General features: G+C 42.4%; 1 protein-coding gene across 2 annotated transcripts in view; it reads right to left on the minus strand.

Moving 5' to 3' along the window:
- fig4a (FIG4 phosphoinositide 5-phosphatase a) overlaps positions 1–12,764 on the minus strand; it is a 97,201-nt gene that overhangs the window by 13,257 nt on the left and 71,180 nt on the right. For both annotated transcript variants that reach the window (XM_020454975.2, XM_020454976.2), the window contains 2 exons: positions 10,186–10,384; positions 4,805–4,890 (listed from right to left, as the gene is read on the minus strand). In XM_020454975.2, coding sequence (XP_020310564.1) covers positions 4,805–4,890; positions 10,186–10,384 — 285 coding nt within the window. The remainder of the gene's footprint in view (positions 1–4,804; positions 4,891–10,185; positions 10,385–12,764) is intronic.

Below are 12,764 nucleotides of genomic sequence, written 5' to 3' on the forward strand. Positions count from 1 at the left end.
TTAATATAGTTTTATCTAAAAAGGATAACATTTTACATTTTTTTACATTTATATTTTTACGAAATTCACTGAGGGTGGTCCTCCCGTTCCTCCTCTGAGGAGCCTCCACTGGTTAAGGTAAAAGCAAGGTGACGTATAACCAATAATTATCTTCATACAATAGTTCCCAGTACTATACAATGGCTGTGTTCAGTTCCTCCAAAATGTGATATCTGAGTGACCAGGGTACAGAAGGACACAGGAACAAAGGACAGTATGACGAACAGCACCTATAAATACAGGGCTGTGAGGGGAGAGCGAGAAACACAAAACTTTATTGTTCCCCTGGCCTGATTAATCTCTCCATTTCTGTGGTTCCATCAGGACGCCCCACAGGTAGGGAGACGTGAGTGTGTGTGCGTTCTGATGGGATTAGGCTCCAAGGGTCTTCAAAGGCCCAACACACACACTTAGTTGTTTATTGAGGAAGAGACGGCCGTAGCTAACCTGAGGTACCCCTCTGTGTCCTGAGTTCCATCCCTACACTGATTTCTATTTCTTCTGTGCGGCAGTCCTGGGGAAGCTTAGTGGGAACATCGGGTGCAACTCTAAACACTTGACCATAAACAATTCATGAACATGCACCTGTGGAACGGTCGTTAAGACACTAACAGCTTACAGACGGTAGGCAATTGAGGTCACAGTTATAAAAACTTAGGACACTAAAGAGGCCTGACTCTGAAAAACACCAAAAGAACGATGCCCAGGGTCCCTGCTCATCTGCGTGAACGTGCCATAGGCATGCTGCAAGGAGGCATGAGGACTGCAGATGTGGCCAGGGCAATAAATTGCAATGTCCATACTGTGAGACGCCTATGACAGCGCTACAGGGAGGCAGGATGGACAGATGATCGTCCTCGCAGTGGCAGACCACGTGTAACAACACCTGCACAGGATCGGTACATCTGAACATCACACAGGTACAGCATGGCAACAACTGCCCGAGTTATACCAGAAACGCACAATCCCTCCATCAGTGATCAGACTGTCCCCAATAGGCTGTCAGAGGCTGGACTGAGGGCTTGTAGGCCTGTTGTAAGGCAGGTCCTCACCAGACATCACCGGCAACAATGTCACCTATGGGCACAAACCCACCTTCACTGGACCAGACAGGACTGGCAAAAAGTGCTCTTCACCGACGAGGCACGGTTTTGTCTCACCAGGGGTGATGGTCGGATTTGCATTTATCTTCGAAGGAATGAGCGTTACACTGAGGCATGTACTCTGGAGTGGGATCGATTTGGAGGTGGAGGGTCCGTCATGGTCTGGGGGCGAAGTGTCACAGCATCATCGGACTGAGCTTGTTGTCATTCAGGCAATCTCAACGCTGTGCATTACAGGGACGACATCCTCCTCCCACATGTAGTACCCTTCCTGCATGCTCATCCTGGCATGACCCTCCAGCATGACAATGCCACCAGCCATACTGCACGTTCTATGCGTGATTTCCTGCAAGACAGGAATGTCAGTGTTCTGCCATGGCCAGCGAAGAGCCTGGATCTCAAACCCATTGAGCATGTCTGGGAACTGTTGGATCGGAGGGTGAGGGCTAGGGCCATTCCCCCCAGAAATGTCCGGGAACTTGCAGGTACCTTGGTGGAAGAGTGGGGTAACATCTCACAGCAAGAACTGGCAAATCTGGTGCAGTCGATGAGGAGGAGAAGCACTGCAGTACTTAATGCAGCTGGTGGCCACACCAGATACTGACTGTTACTTTGGATTTTGACTTCCCCTTCGTTTAGAGACATATTTTTCCATATCTGTTAGTACAAGTCTGTGGAACTTGTTCAGTTTATGTCTCAGTTGTTGAATCTTGTTATGTTCATACAAATATTTACACACAGAAAATAAACACTGTTGACAGTGAGAGGACGTTTTTGTTGTTGCTGAGTTTACATTAGAAAGATGTTCCTAATGTTTGGTATACTCAGTGTATATGATTTTATAAGATTTAAACCACTTTAGGCCTGTGCTGCATTTGATTAATATTCAGTCATTTTATCATCAAGTTGAAATAAAACAAAACATACTAGGAGTTATGCCAAAATGACCAACACCCCATCCTCCTCCCGGGACCATGAACTTCATCAAATCAAATCAAATCAAATTTATTTATATAGCCCTTCGTACATCAGCTGATATCTCAAAGTGCTGTACAGAAACCCAGCCTAAAACCCCAAACAGCAAGCAATGCAGGTGGAGAAGCACGGTGGCTAGGAAAAACTCCCTAGAAAGGCCAATACCTAGGAAGAAACCTAGAGAGGAACCAGGCTATGTGGGGTGGCCAGTCCTCTTCTGGCTGTGCCGGGTGGAGATTATAACAGAACATGGTCAAGATGTTCAATGTTCATAAATGACCAGCATGGTCGAATAATAATAAGGCAGAACAGTTGAAACTAGAGCAGCAGCACAGTCAGGTGGAAGTTGAAACTGGAGCAGCAGCATGGCCAGAGTTCCATCATCCTGCCCCTGTGTGTGAATGCCATGGGCCTAGTTATTTCCACACTGCAACAGTGTATAACATTAGCTGTGAGTGTCCATTACTACTCATTTGATTATATGTGAATGAGGAGCTGAGAGACTGTGTACAGTCGTGGCCAAAAGTTTTGAGAATGACACAAATATAAATTTTCAAAGTTTGCTGCTTCAGTGTCTTTAGATATTTTTGTCAGATGTTACTATGGAATACTGAAGTATAATTACAAGCATTTCATAAGTGTCAAAGGCTTTTTCAAGACCTCTGCAATCCAACCTGGCATGCTGTCAATGAACTTCTGGGCCACATCCTGACTGATGGCAGCCCATTCTTGCATAATCAATGCTTGGAGTTAGTCAGAATTTGTGGGTTTTTGTTTGTCCACCCGCCTCTTGAGGATTAACCACAAGTTCTCAATGGGATTAAGGTCTGGGGAGTTTCCTGGCCATGGACCCAAAATATCAATGTTTTGTCCCCCGAGCCCCTTAGTTATCACTTTTGCCTTATGGCAAGGTGCTCCATCATGCTGGAAAAGGCATTGTTCGTCACCAAACTGTTCCTGGATGGTTGGGAGAAGTTGCTCTTGGAGGATGTGCTGGTACCATTCTTTATTCATGGCTGTGTTCTAAGCCAAAATTGTGAGTGTGCCCACTCCCTTGGCTGAAAAGCAACCGCACACATGAATGGTCTCAGGATGCTTTACTGTTGGCATGACTCAGGACTGATGGTAGCGCTCACCTTGTCTTCTCCAGACAAGCTTTTTTTTTCCAGATGCCCCAAACAATCAGAAAGGGGATTCATCAGAGAAAATGACTTTACCCCCGTCCTCAGCAGTCCAATCCCTGTACCTTTTGCAGAATATCAGCCTGATGTTTTTTCCTGGAGAGAAGTGGCTCCTTTGCTGCCCTTCTTGACACCAGGCCATCCTCCAAAAGTCTTCACCTCACTGTGCATGCAGATGCACTCACACCTGCCTGCTGCCATTCCTGAGCAAGCTCTGTACTGGTGGTGCCCCGATCCCGCAGCTGAATCAACTTTAGGAGAAGGTCCTGGCGCTTGCTGGACTTTCTTGGGCACCCTGAAGCCTTCTTTACAACAATTGAACCGCTCTACTTGAAGTTCTCGATGATCCGATAAATGGTTGATTTAGGTGCAATCTTACTGGCAGCAATATCCTTGCCTGTGAAGCTCTTTTTGTGCAAAGCAATGATGACGGCACGTGTTTCCTTGCAGTTAACCATGGTTGACAGAGGAAGAACAATGATTCCAAGCACCACCCTCCTTTTGAAGCTTCCAGTCTGTTATTCGAACTCAATCAGCATGACAGAGTGATCTACAACCTTGTCCTCGTCAACACTCACACCTGTGTTAACGAGAGAATCACTGACATGATGTCAACTGGTCCTTTTGTGGCAGGGCTGAAATGCAGTGGAAATGTTTTTGGGGATCCAGTTCATTTGCATGGCAAAGAGGGACTTTACAATTAATTGCAATTCACCTGATCACTCTTCATAACATTCTGGAGTATATGCAAATGACCATCATACAAACTGAGGCAGCTGACTTTGAAAAATAATATTTGTGTCATTCTCAAAACTTTTGACCACGACTGTAGACAGTGTCACACCTTGATGCACTCAGCGAGAATTAGTCTAATGACAACATTGTATTCAAGAACAAATGGATTTGTTTCAGCGTGTTTTAGGGGCGAAATGGTTTTAATTGAAGGGTTTGGGTGTTATGGTTTTATTGTCACATATGCCGGATAGGTGCAGTGAAATGTGTTGTTTTACAAGGTCAGCCATAGTAGTAGGATTCCCTGGAGTACATTGTGTTTAAGTGCCTTGCTCAATGGGTACATGGACATATTTTTCACCTGGTCATGAGGTCATTAGTGTGCCGTTCTCCAGTTGACAGAGTCAATTTAGAACATCACCCTAATAGTGACTATGGGACGGCCTGTCCCCGTCTTCAGGACAGGATGTCTTCTATTATCATTATCAACAGTCCAGAGAAAAGGATCAGAATCAGACTGGCTGATCATCAGTTCCGTTTGTCTCACAGGGACCACTTTCATAACGAAACGAGTCTCCGTCATGATTAGACGTTTGGGCAGTTTTGTGTCAGTAGGTCAGAAGCTCACAGGGGTTGAAATGCAATACTCAGTGTGACGGCAGTGTGAAGATCGATCTTTTCGGCATACAGTCAATCATCAAACACCTGACTCAGTCTCACATGATGCGTGGAAGCCCCTTGTTATCATGGTGTGTGTGTGTGTGTGTGTCTCACCTCTCATATATGAGCATGTCCTCCTCGGCAGGGAGCGCAGCCAGGTTGAGTCCATAGGTTTCCCTCATGGACTGTTGCAGGAAGTCCTGTGTGGGGGCAAGGGTCAAATGTTAGGGGTCAAAAGGTTAGAGAGGTGAGAGGTAACAGTGAGGAGTGGGATGAAAGGAGACAAACAAACAGTATGAAATCATCCTGAACAACTCTGACTAGACCTCCTCAAGCGCTCTCCAACTGTACTGTGCAACTGTTCAGATTGTACCCCCTTCCTCTAACCAGGGACCAAACCTGAGGAGAACATATCAACACATCCTCCCCTCCTGAGAAACACTAGACGTGGGAAGTGTAGTTTACTGTGCGAGGTGTGCTTTGTAGTCCGCAGGGAGAAAATAGATGGCTTTTCAGCAAACACAAAGCCACATAGGAAAACTACAGACTGGAACGCCTGTGATTGTCACCACAAGAGACTAGAGTGAGAATGAATACGAACAACAATAAAGGTGATGTGTACATCCATCTTCTGTCCCTACATAACGTGGATGGTCCAGCGGTGGTTTAAGTAACAGCACTAGCCTTTCAAGCACTTATCTCCTCTGAGATGATGGGACAGCTCTATGTCCAACACAAAACATAGCATTTCCATTCAAAGGCTATGGATTCAGCCTGGTACCATGGTTTGTGCCCAAGACGAGAGAACTGGAGGGAGGTGGCCGGATACAACAAAATACAAGAGTGAAGCTTTGCAAACACACACACAGAAACAAACTCTCACACGCACGCACACACACAGAGGGGGAATATGGAATTAGTGTGTCTAATTATACAGCAAGCAGAAAGGTAATGATCAGATGTTTAAATATTTGATCAGTTGTGTTTTTCTGGCGCCATAGCAACCCATTCTCTGGGACAGGCTCGCAGGCAGCGACACGTGAGCTAACCGCTAACCTTCTATCCCAAAATATTCATGACCCCCTCCCCGCTACCCACTCCAGATCCAAGAAGAGGCAGAAAACATATGAGGGAAGCATGTTATAAATGAAGCGTGAGGGAGAAAACGTATAGCTGAGGGAAGCATGTTAAAAATGAAGCCTGAGGGAGAAAACAGTACTGAGGTTAATGGATATTTACAAAAATATACATTTTATTCAATGTTTTTTTGCCTCTCGTTGTCAAAAGCAATCAGTGTGGATGTTACTGGGGATGTGAGGATGCGTGAATCTGGCAAGAAAGACTGGGAGGGGAGAGGATGAATCAGAAAACAGAAAGCAGCATGTGAATTAACATAAAGGTGTATGGACATCTAAACGCATGTGAATTAACAAAGGTGTATGGACATCTAAAAGCATGTGAATTAACATAAAGGTGTATGGACATCTAAAAGCATGTGAATTAACATAAAGGTGTATGGACATCCAAAAGCATGTGAATTAACATAAAGGTGTATGGACATCTAAAAGCATGTGAATTAACATAAAGGTGTATGGACATCTAAACGCATGTGAATTAACATAAAGGTGTATGGACATCTAAAAGCATGTGAATTAACATAAAGGTGTATGGACATCTAAAAGCATGTGAATTAACATAAAGGTGTATGGACATCTAAAAGCATGTGAATTAACAAAGGTGTATGGACATCTAAAAGCATGTGAATTAACATAAAGGTGTATGGACATCTAAAAGCATGTGAATTAACATAAAGGTGCATGGACATCTAAACGCATGTGAATTAACATAAAGGTGTATGGACATCTAAAAGCATGTGAATTAACAAAGGTGTATGGACATCTAAAAGCATGTGAATTAACATAAAGGTGTATGGACATCTAAAAGCATGTGAATTAACATAAAGGTGCATGGACATCTAAACGCATGTGAATTAACATAAAGGTGTATGGACATCTAAAAGCATGTGAATTAACATAAAGGTGTATGGACATCTAAAAGCATGTGAATTAACATAAAGGTGTATGGACATCTAAAAGCATGTGAATTAACATAAAGGTGTGTGGACATCTAAAAGCATGTGAATTAACATAAAGGTGTATGGACATCTAAACGCATGTGAATTAACAAAGGTGTATGGACATCTAAAAGCATGCGAATTAGCAAAGGTGTATGGACATCTAAAAGCATGTGAATTAACAAAGGTGTATGGACATCTAAACGCATGTGAATTAACATAAAGGTGTGTGGACATCTAAAAGCATGTGAATTAACAAAGGTGTATGGACATCTAAAAGCATGTGAATTAACAAAGGTGTATGGACATCTAAAAGCATGTGAATTAACAAAGGTGTATGGACATCTAAAAGCATGTGAATTAACAAAGGTGTATGGACATCTAAAAGCATGTGAATTAACAAAGGTGTATGGACATCTAAAAGCATGTGAATTAACAAAGGTGTATGGACATCTAAAAGCATGTGAATTAACAAAGGTGTATGGACATCTAAAAGCATGTGAATTAACAAAGGTGTGTGGACATCTAAAAGCATGTGAATTAACAAAGGTGTATGGACATCTAAACGCATGTGAATTAACATAAAGGTGTATGGACATCTAAAAGCATGCGAATTGACATAAAGGTGTAAGGACATCTAAACGCATGTGAATTAACATAAAGGTGTATGGACATCTAAAAGCATGTGAATTAACAAAGGTGTATGGACATCTAAAAGCATGTGAATTAACAAAGGTGTGTGGACATCTAAAAGCATGTGAATTAACAAAGGTGTATGGACATCTAAACGCATGTGAATTAACATAAAGGTGTATGGACATCTAAAAGCATGCGAATTAACATAAAGGTGTATGGACATCTAAACGCATGTGAATTAACATAAAGGTGTATAGACATCTAAAAGCATGTGAATTAACATATAATTGACATCTAAAAGCATGTGAATTAACAATGGTGTATGGACATCTAAACGCATGCAAATTAACATAAAGGTGTATGGACATCTAAAAGCATGTGAATTAACATATAATTGACATCTAAAAGCATGTGAATTAACAATGGTGTATGGACATCTAAACGCATGCAAATTAACATAAAGGTGTATGGACATCTAAAAGCATGTGAATTAACATATAATTGACATCTAAAAGCATGTGAATTAACAAAGGTGTATGGACATCTAAATGCATGCAAATTAACATAAAGGTGTATGGACATCTAAAAGCATGCAAATTAACATAAAGGTGTATGGACATCTAAAAGCATGTGAATTAACATATAATTGACATCTAAAAGCATGTGAATTAACATATAATTGACATCTAAAAGCATGTGAATAAAGATGTTAAATAAAATAAAAGGGGACAGCGGAGGAGGGTAATCTCTTTCTTTCGCTCTGTCTTCATCTCTCTACCCTGCTCTCTCCATGGATCCTGGCCTTTCTCGATCTCTCATCGGAAGCCATGTTGTGTGGCTGCCTGGCGGCACACAAAAACAAAAACTTGATTCACCACCACCGACCTCGCCGCTTCTTCACACAACGAGGGTCTAGTCGGTCAAAGAGACCCCAAACAGCATCTGGGTTACCATCGCCGCTGACAACAAATGTGGCACACAATAGTCTCGTTATAGCAACAGATTGAGTACAATTGGGATTTTGAAGCAAAGCGTGACATTTTTATGTGTCCCGGTGTACGTCACTGGGCTTGGCTGTCGATTACTCTGTCTCTTTTCTAGTGGCCTAATTTCTCTTTTCATCTCGGTCCATCCATCTATTCATTTATGCTTTTGTTGTATTTCATTTTACGGCAGAGTAGAATTTAGGCCCTAGCTGTCATCATAAAACATACAGGAGGCAACCACCTGAGGGAGGGAGGGGGGCAGGAGATGGACAGAAGGTGGGAATGACCGTTCGAGTAAGGTTCAGTAACTGGACTTTGAGAGATAAGTCGAGACAAAACTACCATAGACCTACCCAGTCTATGATTGACAAACAGAGATATCAGATATGATATGAACTCAGGGGAAGAGGCCTTTCCAAACCAACTGACCTAAAGGATGGTAGAATGGATAGAGAAGGAGAGAACTCATTGTGTTGTCTCTCTCACAGGGAAAAGTACTGTGAGCCATTCATTAATTACATCCAAGTAATCTACTTCATTAGGATGGCCAGTTCTATACAATTCATGAGTTGGTAATTCCTCCTCATCTTCAATATGCTCCCCATCTTCCCCAGTTCATTTCCTGACCTGAATGAGCTCCAATGGAATCTACTCACATCTTGCTGCCAATCTAAATACCCCTTTTATGGTAGCACTCACATGAGGTCCAGGTGATGGTACCACTCTTAATAGACAGTGGTACTACCACCTGGGTACCAGTCCAACAGCATGTCTGTGTCCCAAATGGCATACTATTGCCTTTGTAGTGCACTACAGTTGAAAAGGCCCGTAGGGCTCTGGTCCAAATTAGTGCATTATATAGGGAATAGGGTGCCATTTGGGACAGAACCACACAATGTATTCTGACTGAGGCTGGCATCAAAGGGCTAAAGCCCAGCTCCGCTTCCAGGTCATCCTATTCAAATTCAAACTCCCATTGTCTCCCCTCTGCTCTCTCGCTTGCTTACTAAGGAGAATATTCAACCAGTCCAGTTGTCATGGAAACACAGAGAGAGACCTTGAGTCACAAGCGAGAGATGAGAGCCCCCCGTTTTTTGTTGTGAAGTGTGTGTGCACATGAAAATAGATCAGTCTCAGGTATTTGATTCACTCTAGAATAATCATTATGATACAATGTATTAGACTGGTGACTGTGGATAACGTTGATGATAGAACACAATATCAGCTGCGGTGGTATGTTAGTCTTCTACATTTAGCTCTGCTGTCTAAAAAGCCAAACCATCAAACCAAACCATCCAAAACTATCAGTGTCCTGGGGAGTTCAATCAAACTATAAGAACTCAAACTGTGTTGTGATGAATACGCTTTTGATTACATATCATTTGTATGCCATGTTATGGATTCATTATCTGAATGATTATGCGACCATTGTGAAAATCTCAATGGATAGGGGACAATAACACATAACACCGATAGGTCAACTCCGTGAGTGAGAGAGGGAGACAGAATGTTGGCTAGAGAGACAGAAATGGGAAGGAGAGGGAATGAGAGAGGGCCAGTTAGCGAGAGAGAAACCAAGAGAAACCTCATTATGTTCTGAACATGTGAGGAGAAACAAGAGAGCTCCACCTGACACTGAAAATCTTTTTTATATTGACACAGAATGAGTTTTCAATCTCGATAGTTGAAATCTTCACATTTAGTTAACACCTTCTCTCCCAAGGTCCAGTTTGCATGTCAGCTGACATTTAACTCAGCTGGCTACCTGTGTTTGTGTCAGCGCGTTTGCCATCCCATACCTCCTGAGTGCGGACGCTCTCCCCAGACTCGGTCAGTAGTTTGACGGGGGTGGAGCGTTGGGACACTGATCCGTCATCATCGCGGTCGTCCTCGGAGTCGTCCTCTGAGCTGCTGGAGATCTGTTCCTCACTGGGGGGTGGGGGGGCGCTGGCCGCTGTCTTCCTCTGGACCACCGTCTCCTCCTTACTACTCTTAGCACTACACACACTTACATTTTAGTCATTTAGCAGACACTTTTATCCAGAGCCACTTACAATTCATGCCTTCATCTTACGATAAGTGGTTGTCTCACCCAGCTATCACACACATTAGTAGTAGTTAGTGTCAGTAGTCCATAGCGTGACCATACTGCTCTTAGACACACAGAATAAATAGACTGTATCGTTGGTAGTTTTTTGAAAAAACATGGTTAACAAGACAGAGCCAGACTGAAAGGCAGAGAAAGGTTAGGGGAAGGTACACCTGGCCCACCATCCCACCCTCGATCTGGACTGTCTCTATGACCATGTAAATAAATCTGAACTAATTAATTCAATCGAATTGATCAAAACAGGAGAATTCTTTATATGGTTAAAAATCAACAAGGAGGCTATTTTGACAGATAAAAACGTCTTCCTCTGTGCCACATACATTCCCCCCTCAGTCACCCTACTTCAATGAAGAGAGTTTCTCCATTCTAGAGGGGGAAATTAGTCACTTTTAGGCCCAAGGCAACGTACTGGTCTGTGGAGAACTGAATGCTAGAACAGCAGAAGAACAAGACACTATTAACAGTCATGGGGATAAACACCTACCGGGAAGCAACAACCTTTCCCTCCCCACATACCCCCACAGAAACAACTATGACAAAGTGAAAAACTCGTGAAGCTTTGTCGAACACAGGGTCTGTACATAGACAATGGTAGGCTGAGAGGGGAATCTTTTGGTAGGTACACCTACAGCTCATCCCTTGGCAGCAGCACTGTAGACGACTTCCTCACCGACCTAAACCCAGAGTCTCTCAGAGCCTTCACAGTCAGCCCACTAACACCTCTCTCAGACCACAGTAAAATCACAGTGTATCTGAGAAGAGCAGAACCCAACCATGAAGCATCACTGCCCAATAAATGACATGGTACAAAACAGGCCTATAGATGGAGTGCAAACAGTACAGACATCGACCAGAAAGCAATTAGTAGCCAAAAAATACAATCTCTCCTGGACAACTTTTTAGCCTTAACATTCTCCTACAGCAATGAAGGTGTAAATTTGGCCGTTTAGCCTCCTTGGCTAATCTAAAGAAGCTTAAGAGCAAACCAGAAATAACAGATAATGAAAAATGGTTTGATAATGATTGCAAAAATCTAAGAAAGTCATTGAGAAATATATCTAATCAAAAACACAGAACCAGACAACAAAAATATAGGCCTTCAATATGGGGAAACACTGAAGCAATACAAACACACACTAAGAACAGAGGAACAGAACATTAGAAATCAGCTGGATGGAATCCAGGAATCCATAGAATCAAACCACTTCTGGGAGAATTGGAATAAATTAAACAAACCTCATCATGAGGAATTTGCTATCCAAAATGGGGATATGGGGAGAAATCACTTTGCAAACCTCTACAGCAATATAACAAAGAGCCAAGAACAACAAGATATACAAGAAAAATTACAAATCCTTGAATCAGCAGTCAAAGACTATCAGAATCCTGTGGATACCCCAATTACAGAAGAATAATTATTGGAAAAACTAGGCACTCTCCAACCCAAAAAGGCCTGTGGTGCTGATGGTATTTTAAATGAAATTATATACAGACCACAAATTCAAATTGGCTATACTCAAACTCTTCAACATTATCCTCACTGCAGGTATTTATCCCGATATTTGGAACCAGGGATTGATCACACCAATCACATTACACCCTCCACACTCTAATTGATAAACAAGTAAACCAAAACAAAGGCTAAATCTACTCATGTTTTGTAGATTTCAGGAAAGCATTTGATTCAATTTGGCACGAAGGTCTTTTTTATAAACTAATAGAAAGTGGTATTGGAGGGAAAACATATGATTTTATTAAATCAATGTACACTAAAACAAATGTGCGGTTAAAATTGGCAACAAGCAAACAGACTTCTTCTCTCAGGGACGGGGAGTGAAACAGGGCTGCCCAATAAGTCCAACACTATTTAACATCTACATTAATGAATTGGCAAAAACATTAGAAGAATCGGCAGCACCTGGTATCACCCTACACAACACTGAAATCAAGTGTCTGCTGTAAGCAGATGACCTGGTGCTAGATCGTCTTTACAGGTTCTGTCAGACCTGGGCTCTGACCGTTAACCTAAAAAACGATGATATTCCAAAAAAGGTCCGTAAATAAGGATGACAAATATAAATTCTATTTGGACACAGTTCTATTAGAACACACCAAAAACGACACATACATAGGACTAAATATCAGCAACACAGGTAGCTTTCACATGGCTGTGAATGAGCTGAGAGACAAAGCAAGAAGAGCATTCTATGCTATTAAAAGGAGCATTAAAATCGAAATTCCAATTAGAATCTGGCTCAAAAATGTTCA

This window comes from Oncorhynchus kisutch, linkage group LG21, assembly GCF_002021735.2.
Source record: "Oncorhynchus kisutch isolate 150728-3 linkage group LG21, Okis_V2, whole genome shotgun sequence".
Taxonomy (NCBI): Eukaryota; Metazoa; Chordata; class Actinopteri; order Salmoniformes; family Salmonidae; genus Oncorhynchus; species Oncorhynchus kisutch.